The 15,959-nt window shown below is 39.0% G+C and overlaps 1 protein-coding gene across 1 annotated transcript in view; it reads left to right on the top strand.

Moving 5' to 3' along the window:
- The first annotated feature begins 6,114 nt into the window (after positions 1-6,114).
- Positions 6,115-15,959, top strand: part of Itga2 (integrin subunit alpha 2) — a 100,614-nt gene continuing 90,769 nt past the window's right edge. The window contains exon 1 of the mRNA XM_046456307.2: positions 6,115-6,318. Coding sequence (XP_046312263.1) covers positions 6,243-6,318 — 76 coding nt within the window. The 5' untranslated portion in view covers positions 6,115-6,242. The remainder of the gene's footprint in view (positions 6,319-15,959) is intronic.

Consider the following 15,959-nt stretch of genomic DNA (forward strand, 5'->3'; position numbering starts at 1 on the left):
AAACATTTGAAATGCTTTTTCCATCTAAAAAACAGACTCCAATCTTAATGGTAGCATCAAAATTACTTCAAAAAGTAAGAGTTAATGTCACCCATGAGATGCACTAAAAGTTAAATAACAAAATGGCTGAGGGAGAAGTCTTGGTGTCAGAACAGAATTAAAATCACCTACAGAATCAAAGATTGTGTATTCTCAGTAGAAGATTTTAAGGCAAAAAAAAATCATCTTGAGTGGTTTTATGAGTGTGTCAAACTGAAAAAGATCCTTTCCTGAGTAAAAATTAAGTCTCACAGAATCCAGAGATAGGCCATGGAAAACTAAAAGCATTTACAGGTTGAAGTAAGGCCATGGAAATGATAAGTAATTAAAGAAGTCACTCTACAGAGCAGAACAGAGCAGGTAGGTAGAGAGGCAAAGCCAAAAATTCACATTATCCTAAAGGAGCACAAAGTGGTTTTGCTCTTGTCTTTCCATTTCCTCTTTAGTACCTGACTCAAAAAAAATTCTTTATAATTTTTTAATTCACTATTCTTTAACTTGGGCTACTTGAAGTAGGATTAATTTTTTCCCCTTGAATTAATCTCTAACTGAAACATCCAAGTTTTCCAGAGAAAGCAGACATAAGCAGCCTTGATTCATCATCTGACACATTTCTTTAAAAAAAAATAAATCTAAAGTACATATGGAACAATGTTTCCCCTTCATTGAGCTTTTCCATGTTCTAAGCCATAAACTTCTTAAATTCTTTTCTCGGGTTTACCTTAAAGGAAGACATTAGGTGTTAGCTGAACAAATGCATTTATTTATTTGTAGAAGAGTTATTGGTTATCAGTTCAGTGTCAGGCCTTGTTTTAGGAGCTGTGAGTTAAAGAAGTTAATGAGACATATTCATTGCCCTTAAAGATTTCCCACAGGAGAGAGCATTGTTTTAAAGATAGTCCAGTTCAAGGAAGAGAAGCCTGCTCACACTAGATTAAGAGAAAAAGAGAAGCTCTTAAGAGGATACAGGGATGTGTCATGGAATTAAAAGTAGGAAGGGCAGCTACGGCTCCAAAATAACTGGAAACAGAAAATAGAAGAGACAAAGACCCCCAAACAATCTTAATCTCTTTTTATCACCCTGACCTCAGTTCCTTGTTAAGAAAAGAAAGCCTCTCATCTCTGTATCTCTACATCCTATAACTGCAGATTGGCTCTTTCCATACTCATTAAAGAAAACTGATTGCCCCAGGAGAACACCAATTCTTAGCCCATGTGGTCGGCAAAGACTCTAGCATTTCTATATCCTGAATACAATTTCTTGGAAGAAAGAACCTGATAGATTCAGTCTGGATCAGGTGACTCCCCCAGTCAGTGGGAGGTGAGGTTATATGACTCAACAACTACCAGAGACAAGTTGCAGGGGACTCTGAGAAAGCACCATGGGTAGACCTGGCAGATTTCTTGACACATCTGTCATACATTTAAGAGATAAGAATAGTCAACCCCAGGGGAGCTAGAATAGAAGCATGAATGAAATTTGTAGGTGGGGGACATAGAATTGTATTTTTGTTTGTCCTTTGTTTGTTATAAATGGAAGCTCTCTTTTACTTTGGAATATTTTATGACTCAGCCAGTACCTGAAGACCTGTGGGTGAGTGGAGCTTAGTGGATTCTGAGCTTTCCTCAGTCATGTCTTACATTTATTCAAAAATACTTCAGGAGTCACTGGTTACTTCATTTCTAGTTTTCCAGGACTTACATAGAATTTCACATTCACTATCCTTTTTTAGGTCTAAGGAGAAAAATGTGAAACTGTTAGGAAATTCCCTTCATAGTAGTAATTATTTAATAGGAATTTATTATTGACCAAGTATAGATTAGACTCGTGATTCAAATAAGGTTTCAGAGATTTAGTGTTTAAATGAGAAGATGGATTATACCCATATAACTAAATTCGTCATACCATAATACATTAAAAAAGATTATTTGGGGGAACAAAAGTTAGGGGAATCAAGAGGTGGGCAAATAATACACAATTTAACGAGAGCCCTAAAGTAGAATTTGAAGGAATGAAGTACAAGAAGAAGCCACTGTAATTGGTGGGGGGGAACTGCTAAGGAATTAGCAAGGAAAAATGGGAAAGTGGCCAGTGAATAGGTAAATTGGGCTTGTTATGGTTTGGTGGCCCCAAAAAGCTCACATGTGAGACAGTGCAAGAAAGTTCAGAGGAGAAGTGATTGGGTTGTGGGAGTCTTAACACAATCAGTTACCAATCAGTTACCACTCAGTTAATCCCAGAAGTGGTAGGATATAGCCTGGAGGAGGTGGAAATTTGGGGTGGTGTTGGCTATGGGCTATATATTTGCATCTGACACATGGAGACCTCTCTCTCTGCTTCCTGATCATCTGCTTTCCTCTGCCACATTCTTTTACCATGAGGTTGTACCTCATCTCGAACCCCAAAGAATGGAGCTGACCTTCTATGGACTGAGACTTCTGAAACTGTGAGCCTTCAAATAAGCCATTTCTCCTGTACAGTTGTTCAAGTCGGGTCTTTCAATGATGGAAGCAGTGAAAAAGCTGACTAAAACAAGCCTACACCTAGTATGCCAGAGGAATGCACTGACAGAGACTGCAGAAGTAGGTTAGGGCTCCACTGGGATCTTAAGTGCTAAGATGCTTGAATTGATCCTAGAGACAGCCAAAGATTTCCAGCAGATCAATCCTGCATTTTAGAAAGAAAATTGTGATAAGAGGTGCAAAAGGAAGACTGGAGATGGGAGGGGAATAATCATAGAAAGATTATGTAGAATGTCATTCTGAAATATCGAAAAAGTCCAGGAAAAGGAGGGTGCCACAGAGAGCCATGGCAGAGACCAAGGATAATATGTGTGGTGGCAGCTGGCCTGCTGATGGCCCTGTGAGGAAAGAAGAAGTTTCTTGTTTAGTGATTGTCACATGGGAATAAAATAAGCAAAGACCAGCAGGACATGAAAATAAAAGAGATCAGAAAGGAATGCTGGGAAAAAACTGACCTAACACAATTCCTAAGAGCTAAGAGAAGGAACAGACTGAAGGCCCTTGCTCCATGCCTGAGTGCTTTCAGAATATGGTCTCTGGTCTCTCAAGACCCTTTTAAGTGCTCAATGATGTCAAAATTATTTTCATAACAATATTGAAGCATTATTTGCCTTTTTCACTAAGCAGACATTTGCCCTGAGGATGTAAGCACAATGAGGGGTACTGGAAATCATACTTTTTGTGCTAGTCACTCAGACAAAAATGGAGGTGGTCAGTAGGCTAATAACTTTTAATGCCACAAAGTAGAAAAAGTTATTGATATGGTTATTGATATGGTTTCTTATCCCACATTGAAACTAGTATTTTAGCAACAAATATTTGTTGAGCTTTGGTGTAATATTAGAGATTCATCTATATTGTCCACTGTTTTTCCAAATATACATCTTTCTGACTCTATATTAATCTGTATGTTTTGAGCCAAACTACATATCACAACATAGTGAATACCAAAACATATATGAAAATCAATATGTCTATTTTTAAGCCATATATTAGAAAGATTGACAAAAATGTAGAACAATGCACTCTTTTCATGTATTATTTTATTTTAGGAAATATAGTTTTTATAAAACTATGATATTTATGTTAACATGTAATGGGCTCATTGCTATTTTAAAAATCAATTAATAAATATCTGAAAATTATCTGTTTTAATATCTCACAGGATAAACATCAATAGAAATAATTCACAGAAGCAACTATTCTTTAATTGTTTGAAGTGTCTAATGCATCACTATGACCAAAATACCTGACCAAAAAAAAAAAAAAAACTTAGAGAAGGCAAAGTTAATTTTGGTTCATAGTATCAGAGTTTCAATCCATGGTAGGCTGACTCCATTGCTCTGGATCCAAGAAGAGGCAGAACATTATGGCACAAAGGTGTGATGGAGAAGCACTGCTCCACTATTGGCCACCAGGAAGCAGGAGTGGGGGAAAGAGACACACGAAAAATGACCCTTCCAGGGCACTCACCTAGGGACCCACCTCCTCCAGCCACCTGCCTATAGTTAACACTCAGTCCATTCAAACTAGGATGGACCAGATGGGTTATAGTTCCCATAATCTAATCATTGCATCTCTGTATATTTCTTCATTAACACAAGAACTTTCCAGGGATACCTCATATCCAAACCATAATACCTGCTTTAGCCTTCCTTACATCTTGCACAGAATGTGGTGTAAAACTCAACTATACCTAGGCAGGTTAGCTCCAAGGTGGGTGAAGCAGGGGTTCACAAACTGTGTTGTCTGAGTGACCCTTTCTGCTTTTTAAATTCATGGGAGGCAGGAATTTGTCCCTTTATTTTCTAAGATTTATGCTTGCTCTGGAAAAATATAGCTCTAAATCTATTTTGTATCTCATGGCAGTATAATGTGAATATGTCCCGTTCTGAGATCAAAAACAAAGAAGGGTTCATTTGGGTTTCCAGCACCCAGAGACAAAGAACATTAAAGGAACCATCCTGCCTCCCAAAGAAGGGTCTGTTCCAAACACTTACTCACATTTCAGTGAGTCAGAAGGAAACAGACAGATATTCATCTCCCTGAAACCTGGCTGACTTCCCACAAGACGTCTGTGAGGAGCTGAGATTGTGTGTCAGGGGCCACCTAAGAGCTCTCAGGTGGTAGCTGGCATCTTAGTAAGCAAGTAAGTACCACAGACAGGAAAACAAAACAAAACAAAACAAAACCACCTTCACTGCCAGTCAGGATTAGTAAGTAACATTAGTAAGTGACAGATTAGAAAACAGGAAAGGAAAGGATCTGAGGCTATGTATTTTTGGGTTCAAAGGTGTGGAATTAACTCATGATCGTAAGCAGTAGCATCTGATGAATATCAGTTTAATACTTTAATAATTCAAGACTTCACCCCCTATTGTGATTATTTTTTATTTAAAAAGCATTTTATTTTTATCAAATAATTAAGTCCTTCCTACCTGGAACCACTTTGCTTCTGGTGGTAGTATCCCATTCTTCTTAGAGTATTGCCCCATAAAGATTTGAAATGGTGTTAATAAAAATGATTAGGCAAATAACTCTAATTTATGAGAACATTTGGTTACTTCACAAAACATAGTTACTGGAAGAATTCTGTTTTCATCAGTGTGCTGGAAATTTGTGGGTGAACTTTTAGGAAGAAAAAGAGATTTAGAGATAAAAAGTGAATATTCTATTTCTTAGGTTTGTAAGTGAAATATCTCAGATACAGTTGTAGAACGTTCTCATTCCAGGCCTGAGACTGAAAGAATGGAAGAAAACAGTCATGGTGAAACATAGAGGAAGAGGAAGAGCCATCAGTTCATATATGGGTTCTCACCCTTCCTTTTTGTCTTGAAATAAATCATTTAACTCAGTAATCGATTCAGCTCGTTATCTCGGGAGATATGAATGGTGATATTCTCTCTCTCTCTCTCTCTCTCTCTCTCTCACACACACACACACACACACACACACACACCTTTGTGGCATTCCAGTTGCAGGTCTAACTTAAATAGCACCTCGGATAATCATAACTTGAGAGCAGATCTTTCCTCATGAGTTAGTTTCTAACCTGGTCATTCCGCACTTATTTTCATCCGGTTCTCCACCCACTTGGGGAAGGCAGAAAGCCACGCACCACTCAGCCCACAGTAACTGTAGGTGAACTGTAGGTGTAGGGTTAGAGGTTTCCCCCTGGTAAGACTGAGAGCCACAAGGGGCTGCAGAGGGTGTGGGGTGGTCCTGGGGATCTGCAGGGTTCTCTGGTGGGCTGACAAGTCGTCAGGGGGCGGGTCAGCGCGAGGACTGGCGCTCTTGGATGTGCAAAGCTGGTCTTGTCCAGGGCAGAAAAGGGCCGCTAGGCTCTCTAGGTCCCCATTCCCACTTCCAGGATGGCTAGGCTGGGGGATGTAGGGGAATCAAGGTGTGGTGCTGGGGGTGTGGAGGAGCGGAGGTGTAGCCTGCGGGGCCACTGGGCTGGGACTTGGCGGGGCGTGGCAGGGGCAGATCCGGCATTGGCCAAAGCGGGAGGGGCGGGCCGGGGCGGGTCCTTTCGCTGCAGGAACTGCCAGGCAACTTTTCCCTGCTCTTACCCAGGCAAGTCGAGAAGCCCTCGGACAGCTTCTGCAGTCTCCCTGTCCCTCGATCAAGAGTATTCTCTGCAAACTCAGAGCATCTACAGTCCCCAGAACAGATTCAGGATGCGGCCAGGACAGGCAGGGGGCGCGCCACTGCCGCTGCCGCTGCGGCTGAGGCTGGTGTTAGCGTTCAGTCAAGGTAAGTCTGCAGTTTGCGGCTCTTCGGCTGCAGGACACCCTCAGGGGTCTGGCGGTGTGAGGGAGGGGTTATGTGGGTCCAGGGAGTTAGCAGCGTGAGTCTCGGCTGTGATTCCACGTGGACCTGGGCTCCCAGCCATCCGGAGCTGCTTGGAGAGATACACCCTTATCCCACTCCACCTCACAATTGGGGTCTTGAGTTCTCGTGAGACATATTTCACCCTGTCACGAACCTTCTCAAGAAGCACCAAAGTCATCTCCCTGACCACTTTGGTTTGGGGAACACACACACACACAACTAGGGCTCTATGGGTGGTCCGAAGACCGCGCATCCTGCAGCCCAACTTCCCCTGTTTGTCAGGTACCACACCTGCCCAGGACCAAGGGGAATAAGGAATCCAGTACAGAACAGCAGCCAGGAGTTCCCCAGCGCGATGCCAGTTAGGTCAGCAGAAGACTCCAAAATGCTTATTTTTCAACCCAAGAGTGTGAATAATTCCCCCATTTCTTACTTCAGAACGCAGTGCTGGTGTTTCTTTCCTTTGGAGACACAGAAAAACACTAAGTGCCTTTTAAATACTTGGCAGAGGGAATTTCTTCCTTCCCTTCTGCCTTCCTCTCATTGTTGTAACATCATCAGTGCAAAGAATGTAAACTTAGACCAAGTTTTTCCACTTTCTTATCTTGGACCCCACAAGGCTAGGAAAAAAGTGGGAGAAGAAGCACCAACTTCAGTGCAGTGGGAATGGGGGCCACTCATCGCCCTGACTTCTTTTACACTAAGTAGGGAAATGAAGGCAGGGATGCTGAGCCTCTGTGAGAACATGGGGGATAATTTGTCCTGACTTTTTTTTCCAGAGCCTAGTGTGTACCTAAATGTAAGAACTTTAGTTTACTTAAAGGGAGAAGGAATCATAGTTGTATCTTATAGTTTGGAAAATTACAAAACAAACAAATGTGGTCTCTGATTTTCAAGTGTTTTCACAAAGAAGGTAAATATTTCCTTAACTATCCTTTGATGCTGACATTCTGCCAGTCATGAACTTTATGGTGGAAGAAACTTAGTCCAACAAAGTTGTATTCCACATTGAAAATTGGTCCCTGGAACACTACACCTTCTGAAGAATAATATAAATATAAACCAGAGCTTTTCATCTCTCTTCAATTACCAGTATTAAAAGAAGCTAAGGAAACATAACATCATTTTCTAATCTTTGAAATGTCGAGGCTTGTTCTGTAAAGAGTAGTGAAAAACTTTAGAGGAATGTATTGCTGCAAGGCATAGAGTCAGGAACAGAGATTATAACCTGTGGTTAGCTAATAAGTCAAGCAGAGGTGATTTAAAATGACATCTGTTAAAATATTCTGTGTATTTATTTGTTCCCTCCCACTGCTCCAGTCATTTGAATACTCAAGGAACAAGCTTTTTCATGATTTGAGATGATTATAATAAAGCTTTGTCATTTGTGATATAAATTAAGATTCTTAGGAAAGTAGCATTGTTTTTTGGTACTTTGGGTATCTGAGGTTAACATAAATAATTAAAATCTCTTGGCCAGACAAAATTATATGGCATTGACCTCTATATCAACTAGGTGATGAGCATTCTTCATCACTAAACACACCACATATGTGCAATTGTGTAATATAAACACATACCAAGTTAAAATTCCATAGGTATGTGTCTATTCATCTTACATTGTCTCCAGTATACACACAAACTACTTTAAAAATATATGATCTGAGAATCTCACTTTACACTTAGATTCCAATCTGCTTCCATAAACCTGCTCACAAGTGCTTAAGAGAAAGTTGTATTATTTATTAATCATACTAAGTCCCATATTTATCACTTTGGATTGTTCACAGGCAGGTTGAGGGTAGAAAAGAGACCCCAGGAGGCCAAGATAATCTGAAAACTAAATAAAGTCCTAGAGAAAAGCAACTGTAACTGAATGAGTGAAGTCACATTTTCTCCAGTGTGTTAACAGCCCATTCCTTCCACCTGGATGCTGGATCACATTTTACTGCCTCTAGTAGGGTCTGAGCAGTTAGCCCTCTCTAATGTAGATCTTTAAATTCTCTCAAGAATGTAAATTCCCTTCAATCTGTAAATATTCTAATTTCTTTCATAGTAAAAAAAAAAAAAGTCTTTCTCCTCCTCCTCCTTCTCCTCCTCCTCCTCCTCCTCCTCCTCTTCCTTTTCTTCTTCTTCTTTTGCCTTACTGGAGATGGAACTCAGGGCCTCAAGCATATGCACGTTAGGCAAATGTACTACCACTGAGTTACATCCCTAATCCTGTATTTCATTTTACTTTAAGACAGGGTCTCACTAGATTACCTAGGTTGGCCTGGAATTTACAAACCTTTTCCCTCAGCCTTCTGAATAGTTGGGATTACAAGCATGCACCCCTGCACTCAGCTTCCTTTTAAGACTGAATTTCCTCCTGAAACACCCTCTACCTCTCTGACTTTGGTTCTCTTTGTTTTTTCTTCTATTTTCGTTGTCTCCTGCAGAGACTCATCCATGTGCCCCTTATCTGGGTAGTGTTTGCAGAGCTCCACCTAGGAACCTCTTCTTTTTTTTTTTTATTAGTTGCTCAAGACAATACAATGATCTTGACATACCATACATTTGATTCAAATAGGGTATGAATTCTCATTTTTCCACGTGTACAGATTGCAGGATCACATTGGTTATACATCCATGTGTATACATACAGCAATCCTAGTGTCAGTTGTATTCTGCTGCCCTCCCTATCCCCCCTCCCCTCCCCTCCCCTCCCATCACTATTCTCTACTCATTCTACTGTGACACTTATCTCATCTCTTCTTCATTGTATTGTTGCTCGCTGGGTCAGCATCATGCCCAAGTCAGGATCTCCATCCACACTCCTCTCCCAAATTCCAGATTAGTATTTCCATCAACCCCCCCAAGTTTTCTGTCCACCTGTCCTGTAAACATGTCAGACTCAACATTGCCTAAATTGAATTCATCACCTATCCTTCAATGTTCTCCTGTGTTGTCTACTAAGGTTTAATGGTAGTACTGTCTTGCAGAGACCCCAGAAATTTGTCCCCATGTTTTCAATCTCATAATCTACCTTGAGATTCTGTTGGTTCTTCCACCAATCATCTAACTTCAGCCACCAACACAGTTCCAGCCCTCTTCTTGTGGTATCTGGACAACTGGAGCTTTTAAACTGACTTTCTTATTTTACTTTCTTATACTTCCAGTTCCTTCTCCTCATTATCACCAATGTTGTCTTTTAAAACACTTATCTGTGTCCAATTACTCCACACTTGATGACTTTCCCTCTGACATAGGGTAAAGTTCAAATTTTTTTTGGCATGTCATTAAAAGTCCTTCACTGTCTGAATGCAACCTACCTACTGTCTACTTCTTCCTGCACAAAAACACACACTGGTACACACTACATACATGTACACACACATATACTCCAAAGCCTTATACATACATCTGTATGTACCATTGTGTAGTCTAACTACACCTGATTCATCCATGTTTGGTCTTAGAGAAGTATTCACGGATTGGGGCTCAAGATTCTATATTTAAAAGCCATTACTCATATATTACTGATGCACAGTCATATTTGGAAATGACTGTCTACATATATTATCACTGCCCTCCCCCTACTTCCTAACAAATTAAAATTCCAGTGTTTCCTGTACCACCCTGTGAGCTGGCCACCAAGACAGGTAGATTTCAACACCAGGAGTCAGTGACTACATCACTTTAAATTAATTCATTCTAAAACAGATGATGACTGTTCTCTGTCTTCATGTGCTAAAAGCCTTGAGCATATTAAAAGGAAGAAGCTTTTTAATGTAAAGAGATGATCTTCTAATGATGGAATTTTAGATATACAGCAAAATAAAGACAAATGTTCAGTCAGTATGTAAAAACTAAAAAAAAAAAAAAAAAAAAAATTCAGGAGAAATATTTAAGGCCCAAAGTCACCTAATATCATGCAAATGTTATCACCAGAGCCACGAGCTTTAGTCTTAATTACCAGCCCTATGCAAATTAGGATATTCCTAAAAGATTCAGCACAGCACAAAAGAAGAAGAACTTTGTAAGTTTGTAGCTTTGATCAAGGTGCCAGAGTCTTTGTCCTGATTCTTCCAGTTGTCATGGTGATGAGTGCTTTTCCAGGAAGAATGCACAGAAGAATCCCTCTGAAGAGAAGAGTTCTTATATCACAAGTCCTGGGACAATGAATTCTGTGTATGACAGTGATTTCTACACCCCTTCTGATGATTCACAGAGGCTGAACTCCATAAAACTAATATTTGATTTTATCTTTATGAAGCACCTACTTTACTAGAAGTGGTGTGGTAGGCTCAGTGTCAAACAAGAGAAAATCTGAAACATGGTACAGAGAGGTTCCAATCTATTTGGAAACAAATCCAAACATGGGGAAAGGAAATTGTCTCAGCCCTGAAGAATGCCTAACCAATTTCTGTCCTCATCATCATCCTTTGCAGTAGAATTCTATTTATCTAGCTTCTACCTTCTTCTGCCCAACTAGAAGACTCAGAAGAGAAGAGGGTGATTGCCTTGAGCCAATCTGGTGGCACAACATCACTCACCATCTGATGCAGACAACCAGCTTAACATGCAATGTTGGTTAATGAGATATGGGGGCTGGGATCTGCTGTAAGACTTCTGAAGAAAATTTTTCATGTATAAGAGAGATATTGGTTAAGAAACATTGTCAGGTGCAGATGTAAAGTTCAGAGCAGCTATTTTGCAATGTTGATGTCTGCTAACTTTAAAGATAAAGACAATGTATTGTGGGTAGCCTCATGAAAAGAAGGAGAGGAAGAGTCCCTGATTTGTCTTTGAACTTATAAATTATTTAAATTTAAGACCATCTTTCTCTTCAGTGTCTTTAATTTTTATATAACTTAAAAGTTATTTTAATATAACTTAAGTTACAGCATAATAAACATCATATGTTGGCATATAATTAATAAGTGATACAGAACTCAGCATTCAGTTTAGAGGATGGAGATATAGCATTGTGATACACTGGTATGTCAAGCCTCTGGAGTCTTGGGGGGGCAGGCTCATTAGAATATAGGTCTGCTTTGAAGGATCTTGGCAATTGTGAAATCCAATGCTCCATCATTTAAAATGCCTGCAAGTGATCCTAGAGTAATCTAACTAGCAGCAGGATGCAAGTCTCCGGGTTCCTGGGTTAGACACTTAGGTTCTTAAATGGGAAACTGACACCATAAAAACAGAAGGTCCTTATGCCCAGAACAGAGTACTCAGGGTGTTCACTGAGAATGAAAATGAAAGGTAAGCAGCCACCAGGCTATGAGGCCTTTAAACATGACAAAGAGTCTGAGTTTTACCCTCAGGACAATGGGGACATTTTGAAGGGCCTTGAGCAGGGGAGTGGCATGATAAGATTTGCTGCTGGGGTAAATCACTCTGATGGCAGGGAGGAGGGCAGATGGATCCAGGCCATAGAGAAGGCACCAAGACTATTTAGGAAAGAACTGGTTTATAGTGTTTAGTGAGATAAAAGATGAATGTAGAAAATTCTCAGATAGCAGCAGTAGGGAACCAGAGTAGGGGACCAATTGGAAAGATATTAAGGAAGAAATATAGACAGGACTTGATGACAGGAAGCAGATGCATAAGTCTCTGATGTAGAAATCTCAATAAATGTAGTGCCATTTATGGGGCAAGAAGTGTTGGAGAAGAATAAGTAGGAGGAAAAAGATGATCAGGTTTATCAGCACAGGTTGAGTTGAGACATCCAGGTGTATACATTTAATTAGAAGATAATAGTTATGTGTAGAGGTGTTAGGAGTAGACAAAAGAGTGAAATGGGGAGAGAGATTTAGGGATCATCCACCTCTAGAGAATAATAGAAGACAGGGCATTGATGAGTCAAGTGAAGAGACTGGCCACAGTCTCTGGCCACAATTCAGGAAGAGGGTCAGGTGAGAAAAAAGAGGTGCAAAAGGAGTGGAAGAAAGAGCTAGAGAAGTAGAAAGACACAGCCGTTAGTGGGTACCACAGAAATATTTGGACAAAGAAAATTTGGTCAACAGGGTTTTCACAGAAGTCAAACCTGGACAAGGGCAATCTCCATGAAGTGCAAAAAGTAGTAACCAGAATGGAGTGAGTGGGCAAATGGAAGCAGTAAATGTAGACAGTGTGGAAAACTTTGGTAGTAAAAGGGAGAAAGTATTAACATGAGGGAAGAGATAGGAATAGCTACCTTTAAACAACTAAACTAATAGCTACCTTTAAACAACTATGGAAAGAATATTAACAGAAAAAGGGAGAGGGAGAAATATTGATGACCAGAAACAACAGCCCTGGCCAAGAGGAGGCCCTGACTAGAGGCAAACTAGGTTCTAGCATATAAACTGGAGAGGTCATGTTAGATGATGAAAGAAAGCGGTGCTGATTCCAGTGTGCTAAGAGGAAATGGAAGCATAATTATGAAAAAGTAAACTTTGGGCCATTGGTTGGACTAGGGATGTAACTCAGTAGTAGAGTGCTTGCCTAGTATGCAAAAGACTCTGGGTTCCACCCCTACCCCCAAAAGAAGAGCTCTGAGAAAAGGAACCTCTCACACTCCAATGAGGCTGCTTGGAGGAGCATTCTGTATATTTTGAGGAACGTTTTTGTTTCTTTTAGGACAGAGTTCCCACACTACTATAGGCGCAATTAATATGCTGCCTTTAGGGTGTGTGATATAGAGTAATATTCCAATTCTGATGTCAGGATTGATATCATTGCTTCAGTCAGATTTCCTTAAAAAAAAGTTCTTTTAGAGGTATAGATTTATATTTCTTTAGTTAATCTTTTAATTTCTTATTTTTATCTGCTGTAATAAAAAACCCCTAAATAATACTTTTAGTAATCAGTCTCCTATATCAGAGAGAGTTAGTGCTGTCTTTGGAAGGTTTATGAGTAAAATAGTAAAGCCCTTTATTCTGTGTAACCTGTGGCTTTTTAAAAGCATTTTAAAGCAATGTCACTTAATCATATAAATTAGAAAAGAAATGGATGTCTACTCTTAATTTTGTTGGAGTTCAAAATGCTTGTATTCAAGTGTTATATCCATTCTATGCCTGATGATTCTTGTATATGTAAATTATATTTACTAACTATTACACATTTAAACAGCATATATTGTTAATGTTTCACCTCCACAGGATATTGAAACTGTTAATAATTTTCCAATATATTTCATTTCCTTTGAGTCATTTGTCTCTTCTGTTGTCCAAATAGTCAATAGAAACTGTATAATTTTGTCAGCAAAGACTTGGGGATTAATCTACATTTTGAAAGGGTGACTGCAATTCTTCCTTTTATTGGTTTAAAGTGACTAGAGACAGTTTTTCCTACAGAAGCCATACATAACTTCAGACCACTGAAAGGCTTTCTGTATAAAAATGAGGTTAATGTTTAAACAGAGCAATGGAAATAAAAGAGCGTTAGACACTGTATTGTCGGTGTTAGAGATTATTTCATCGTGTTTTGAAAAGCAGGAGCAAAGCTATTGCATTGATGGGGAGCCTTGAACATTGGCAGTTGTCATTCTCCCTGATTCAATTGAAGGTGGCCTTTGTCTTTGTGCAAGCCTGATCACATTTCCATGGATACCATGTAGAAATGCAGACTGAACACAAACCAGCTCCTGGTCAGCTCAGTTGGACAACTCTATTCCAAATTGTTTGTCAGTTATGTTCAGTTTCTCTAACCACATTGCTTCCTGGATGCTTGATAGAAGATGAAACTTCTTGGATTTTATCACCCCTTCTAAGTCATATTTTGAATACTAATGCATAAAATAGATATTTTACAAAAATCCACTTAGTTTTCTATGTATTTGTTAACATTGTTCCCTGGGTGGGAAAAAAGAAAAACTTAACCCAGAAAACTGGAATATTCTTTCGTGATCTTTATTTTTCTTTCAACATAAGGTAATAAATAGTCCTGATTAAAAAAAAAAAAAAAAAACATAAAATGCTCAGTTGGTAGAATCCTTGCCTCGCATGCATAGGCCCTGGGTTCAATCCCCAGCACCTCTAAATAAATAAATAAATAAATAAATGGATAGATAAATAAATAAATAAATGGACATGGTTAAGTAATTTATGCAAATGTCATGGTAATTAAGAAATTTCTTTATTATTAAAGTGTTTACTTTTTGCCCTGCAGATACATACTGGTGTCATTATTTGTTATTTTTTCTTGTGGTTCAATGAGATTCCAGTGTGTTATGACTCAAGTGAACTCTTTTTAAGAATCCCACCCCACAATAGCATGCATCCACTTCTCTTATTCTGAAATGCTCTAGCTCCCAACTCCCATTCTGCACATCACTTAAATCTCAATTTTGTTGAGGTTCATGCACACTGGGAAGGATCCCTGTCCCCTAATCCAAATTTAGGTGGATCCTTTCCTAGCAGTGGTCACATTCTATTTTGATAGCCTGGTTTTATTCCTATAGATTGCAGACACTATGAGAACAAATTCATATCTTCTTCATCCAGGCAAAGTGCCCTTGGTACTGTTGTTTTGAATGAATGAATGCATGAGCCATAAATGACTGCTACAGGATTAAAGGCACAATTTATGAATAAGTGCCAAACTGAAAAATTTCTAATCTTTTTCAATCAGCATACGCAAAATCATAGTTTGCAAGTTTATCTGAATTTGCTAAAATATTCCCTTAATTGATAAATCAGTTTTCCTTTTTTTGACAGAGTTCGTTTGCTTTTAACACATTTCTCCTTGTCTCAAAATGTCTAACTAGCTCTACTAACTAAGAATATTAATAAAAGTATTAAAATAGTAAAGACATACATTTTTTTCAAACACCTTTCCTAATCTCTTTTTTTCTTCTCATAAAACAGCACCATTACTCATCTTTGGAATGCTTCTTTCTGTCACTGAATATATTCTGTAAGATCATGTCCTCCTATTTATCACTGTATTCCCAGAGCCCAGCATACAGTAAATACTCAGAAAATCATGGGTTTTAAAAAAGAAACATAGAGAAAAATAAATTTAGGTAAAATTTAGAAACTTTTCATTGTAAAATATAACATGTACAGAAAAATTCATCAAGAATAACTGTACAGTTTATCAGGGCTTGGATTTGATTTTTGCCTCCACTTAAAATTAATGTTTGCTTGCTATGTTTCATATGTGTTGGCAGAAGACACAAGACTCCTGAGGGACCAAGGTCTCTGTCTCTTTTTTTAAAAAATGTATTTATTTATTTTTATTTTTTTTAAGTTTTTCGGTAGTTGTAGATGGACAGCATGCCTTTATTTTATTTGTTTATTTTCATGTGGTGACAAGGACGGGACTCAGTTCCTCACACATTCTAGGCAAGTGCTCTGCCACTGAGCTACAGCCTAGCCCCAGGACCAAGGTCTTTCTTACTCATGAGACAGCAAACAATATAAGCAGCAGCATATTTATGTTTGTCACAGAGGGACAACACAGAGGGCCCAGATAGATGTCAACATACACAGGAGATTTCATTAGTTAAATTTCAGGAAAGAAACACTGAGCTTGGTGAACTGGCTGTTTTATAGCAAGCAGTCAACAATCCTTCTCTTTTTCTCACAGGG

This window comes from Marmota monax, unplaced genomic scaffold, assembly GCF_021218885.2.
Source record: "Marmota monax isolate L192 unplaced genomic scaffold, Marmota_monax_Labrador192_F-V1.1 WCK01_AAM20220418_F8-fsc00037, whole genome shotgun sequence".
Classification (NCBI taxonomy): domain Eukaryota; kingdom Metazoa; phylum Chordata; class Mammalia; order Rodentia; family Sciuridae; genus Marmota; species Marmota monax.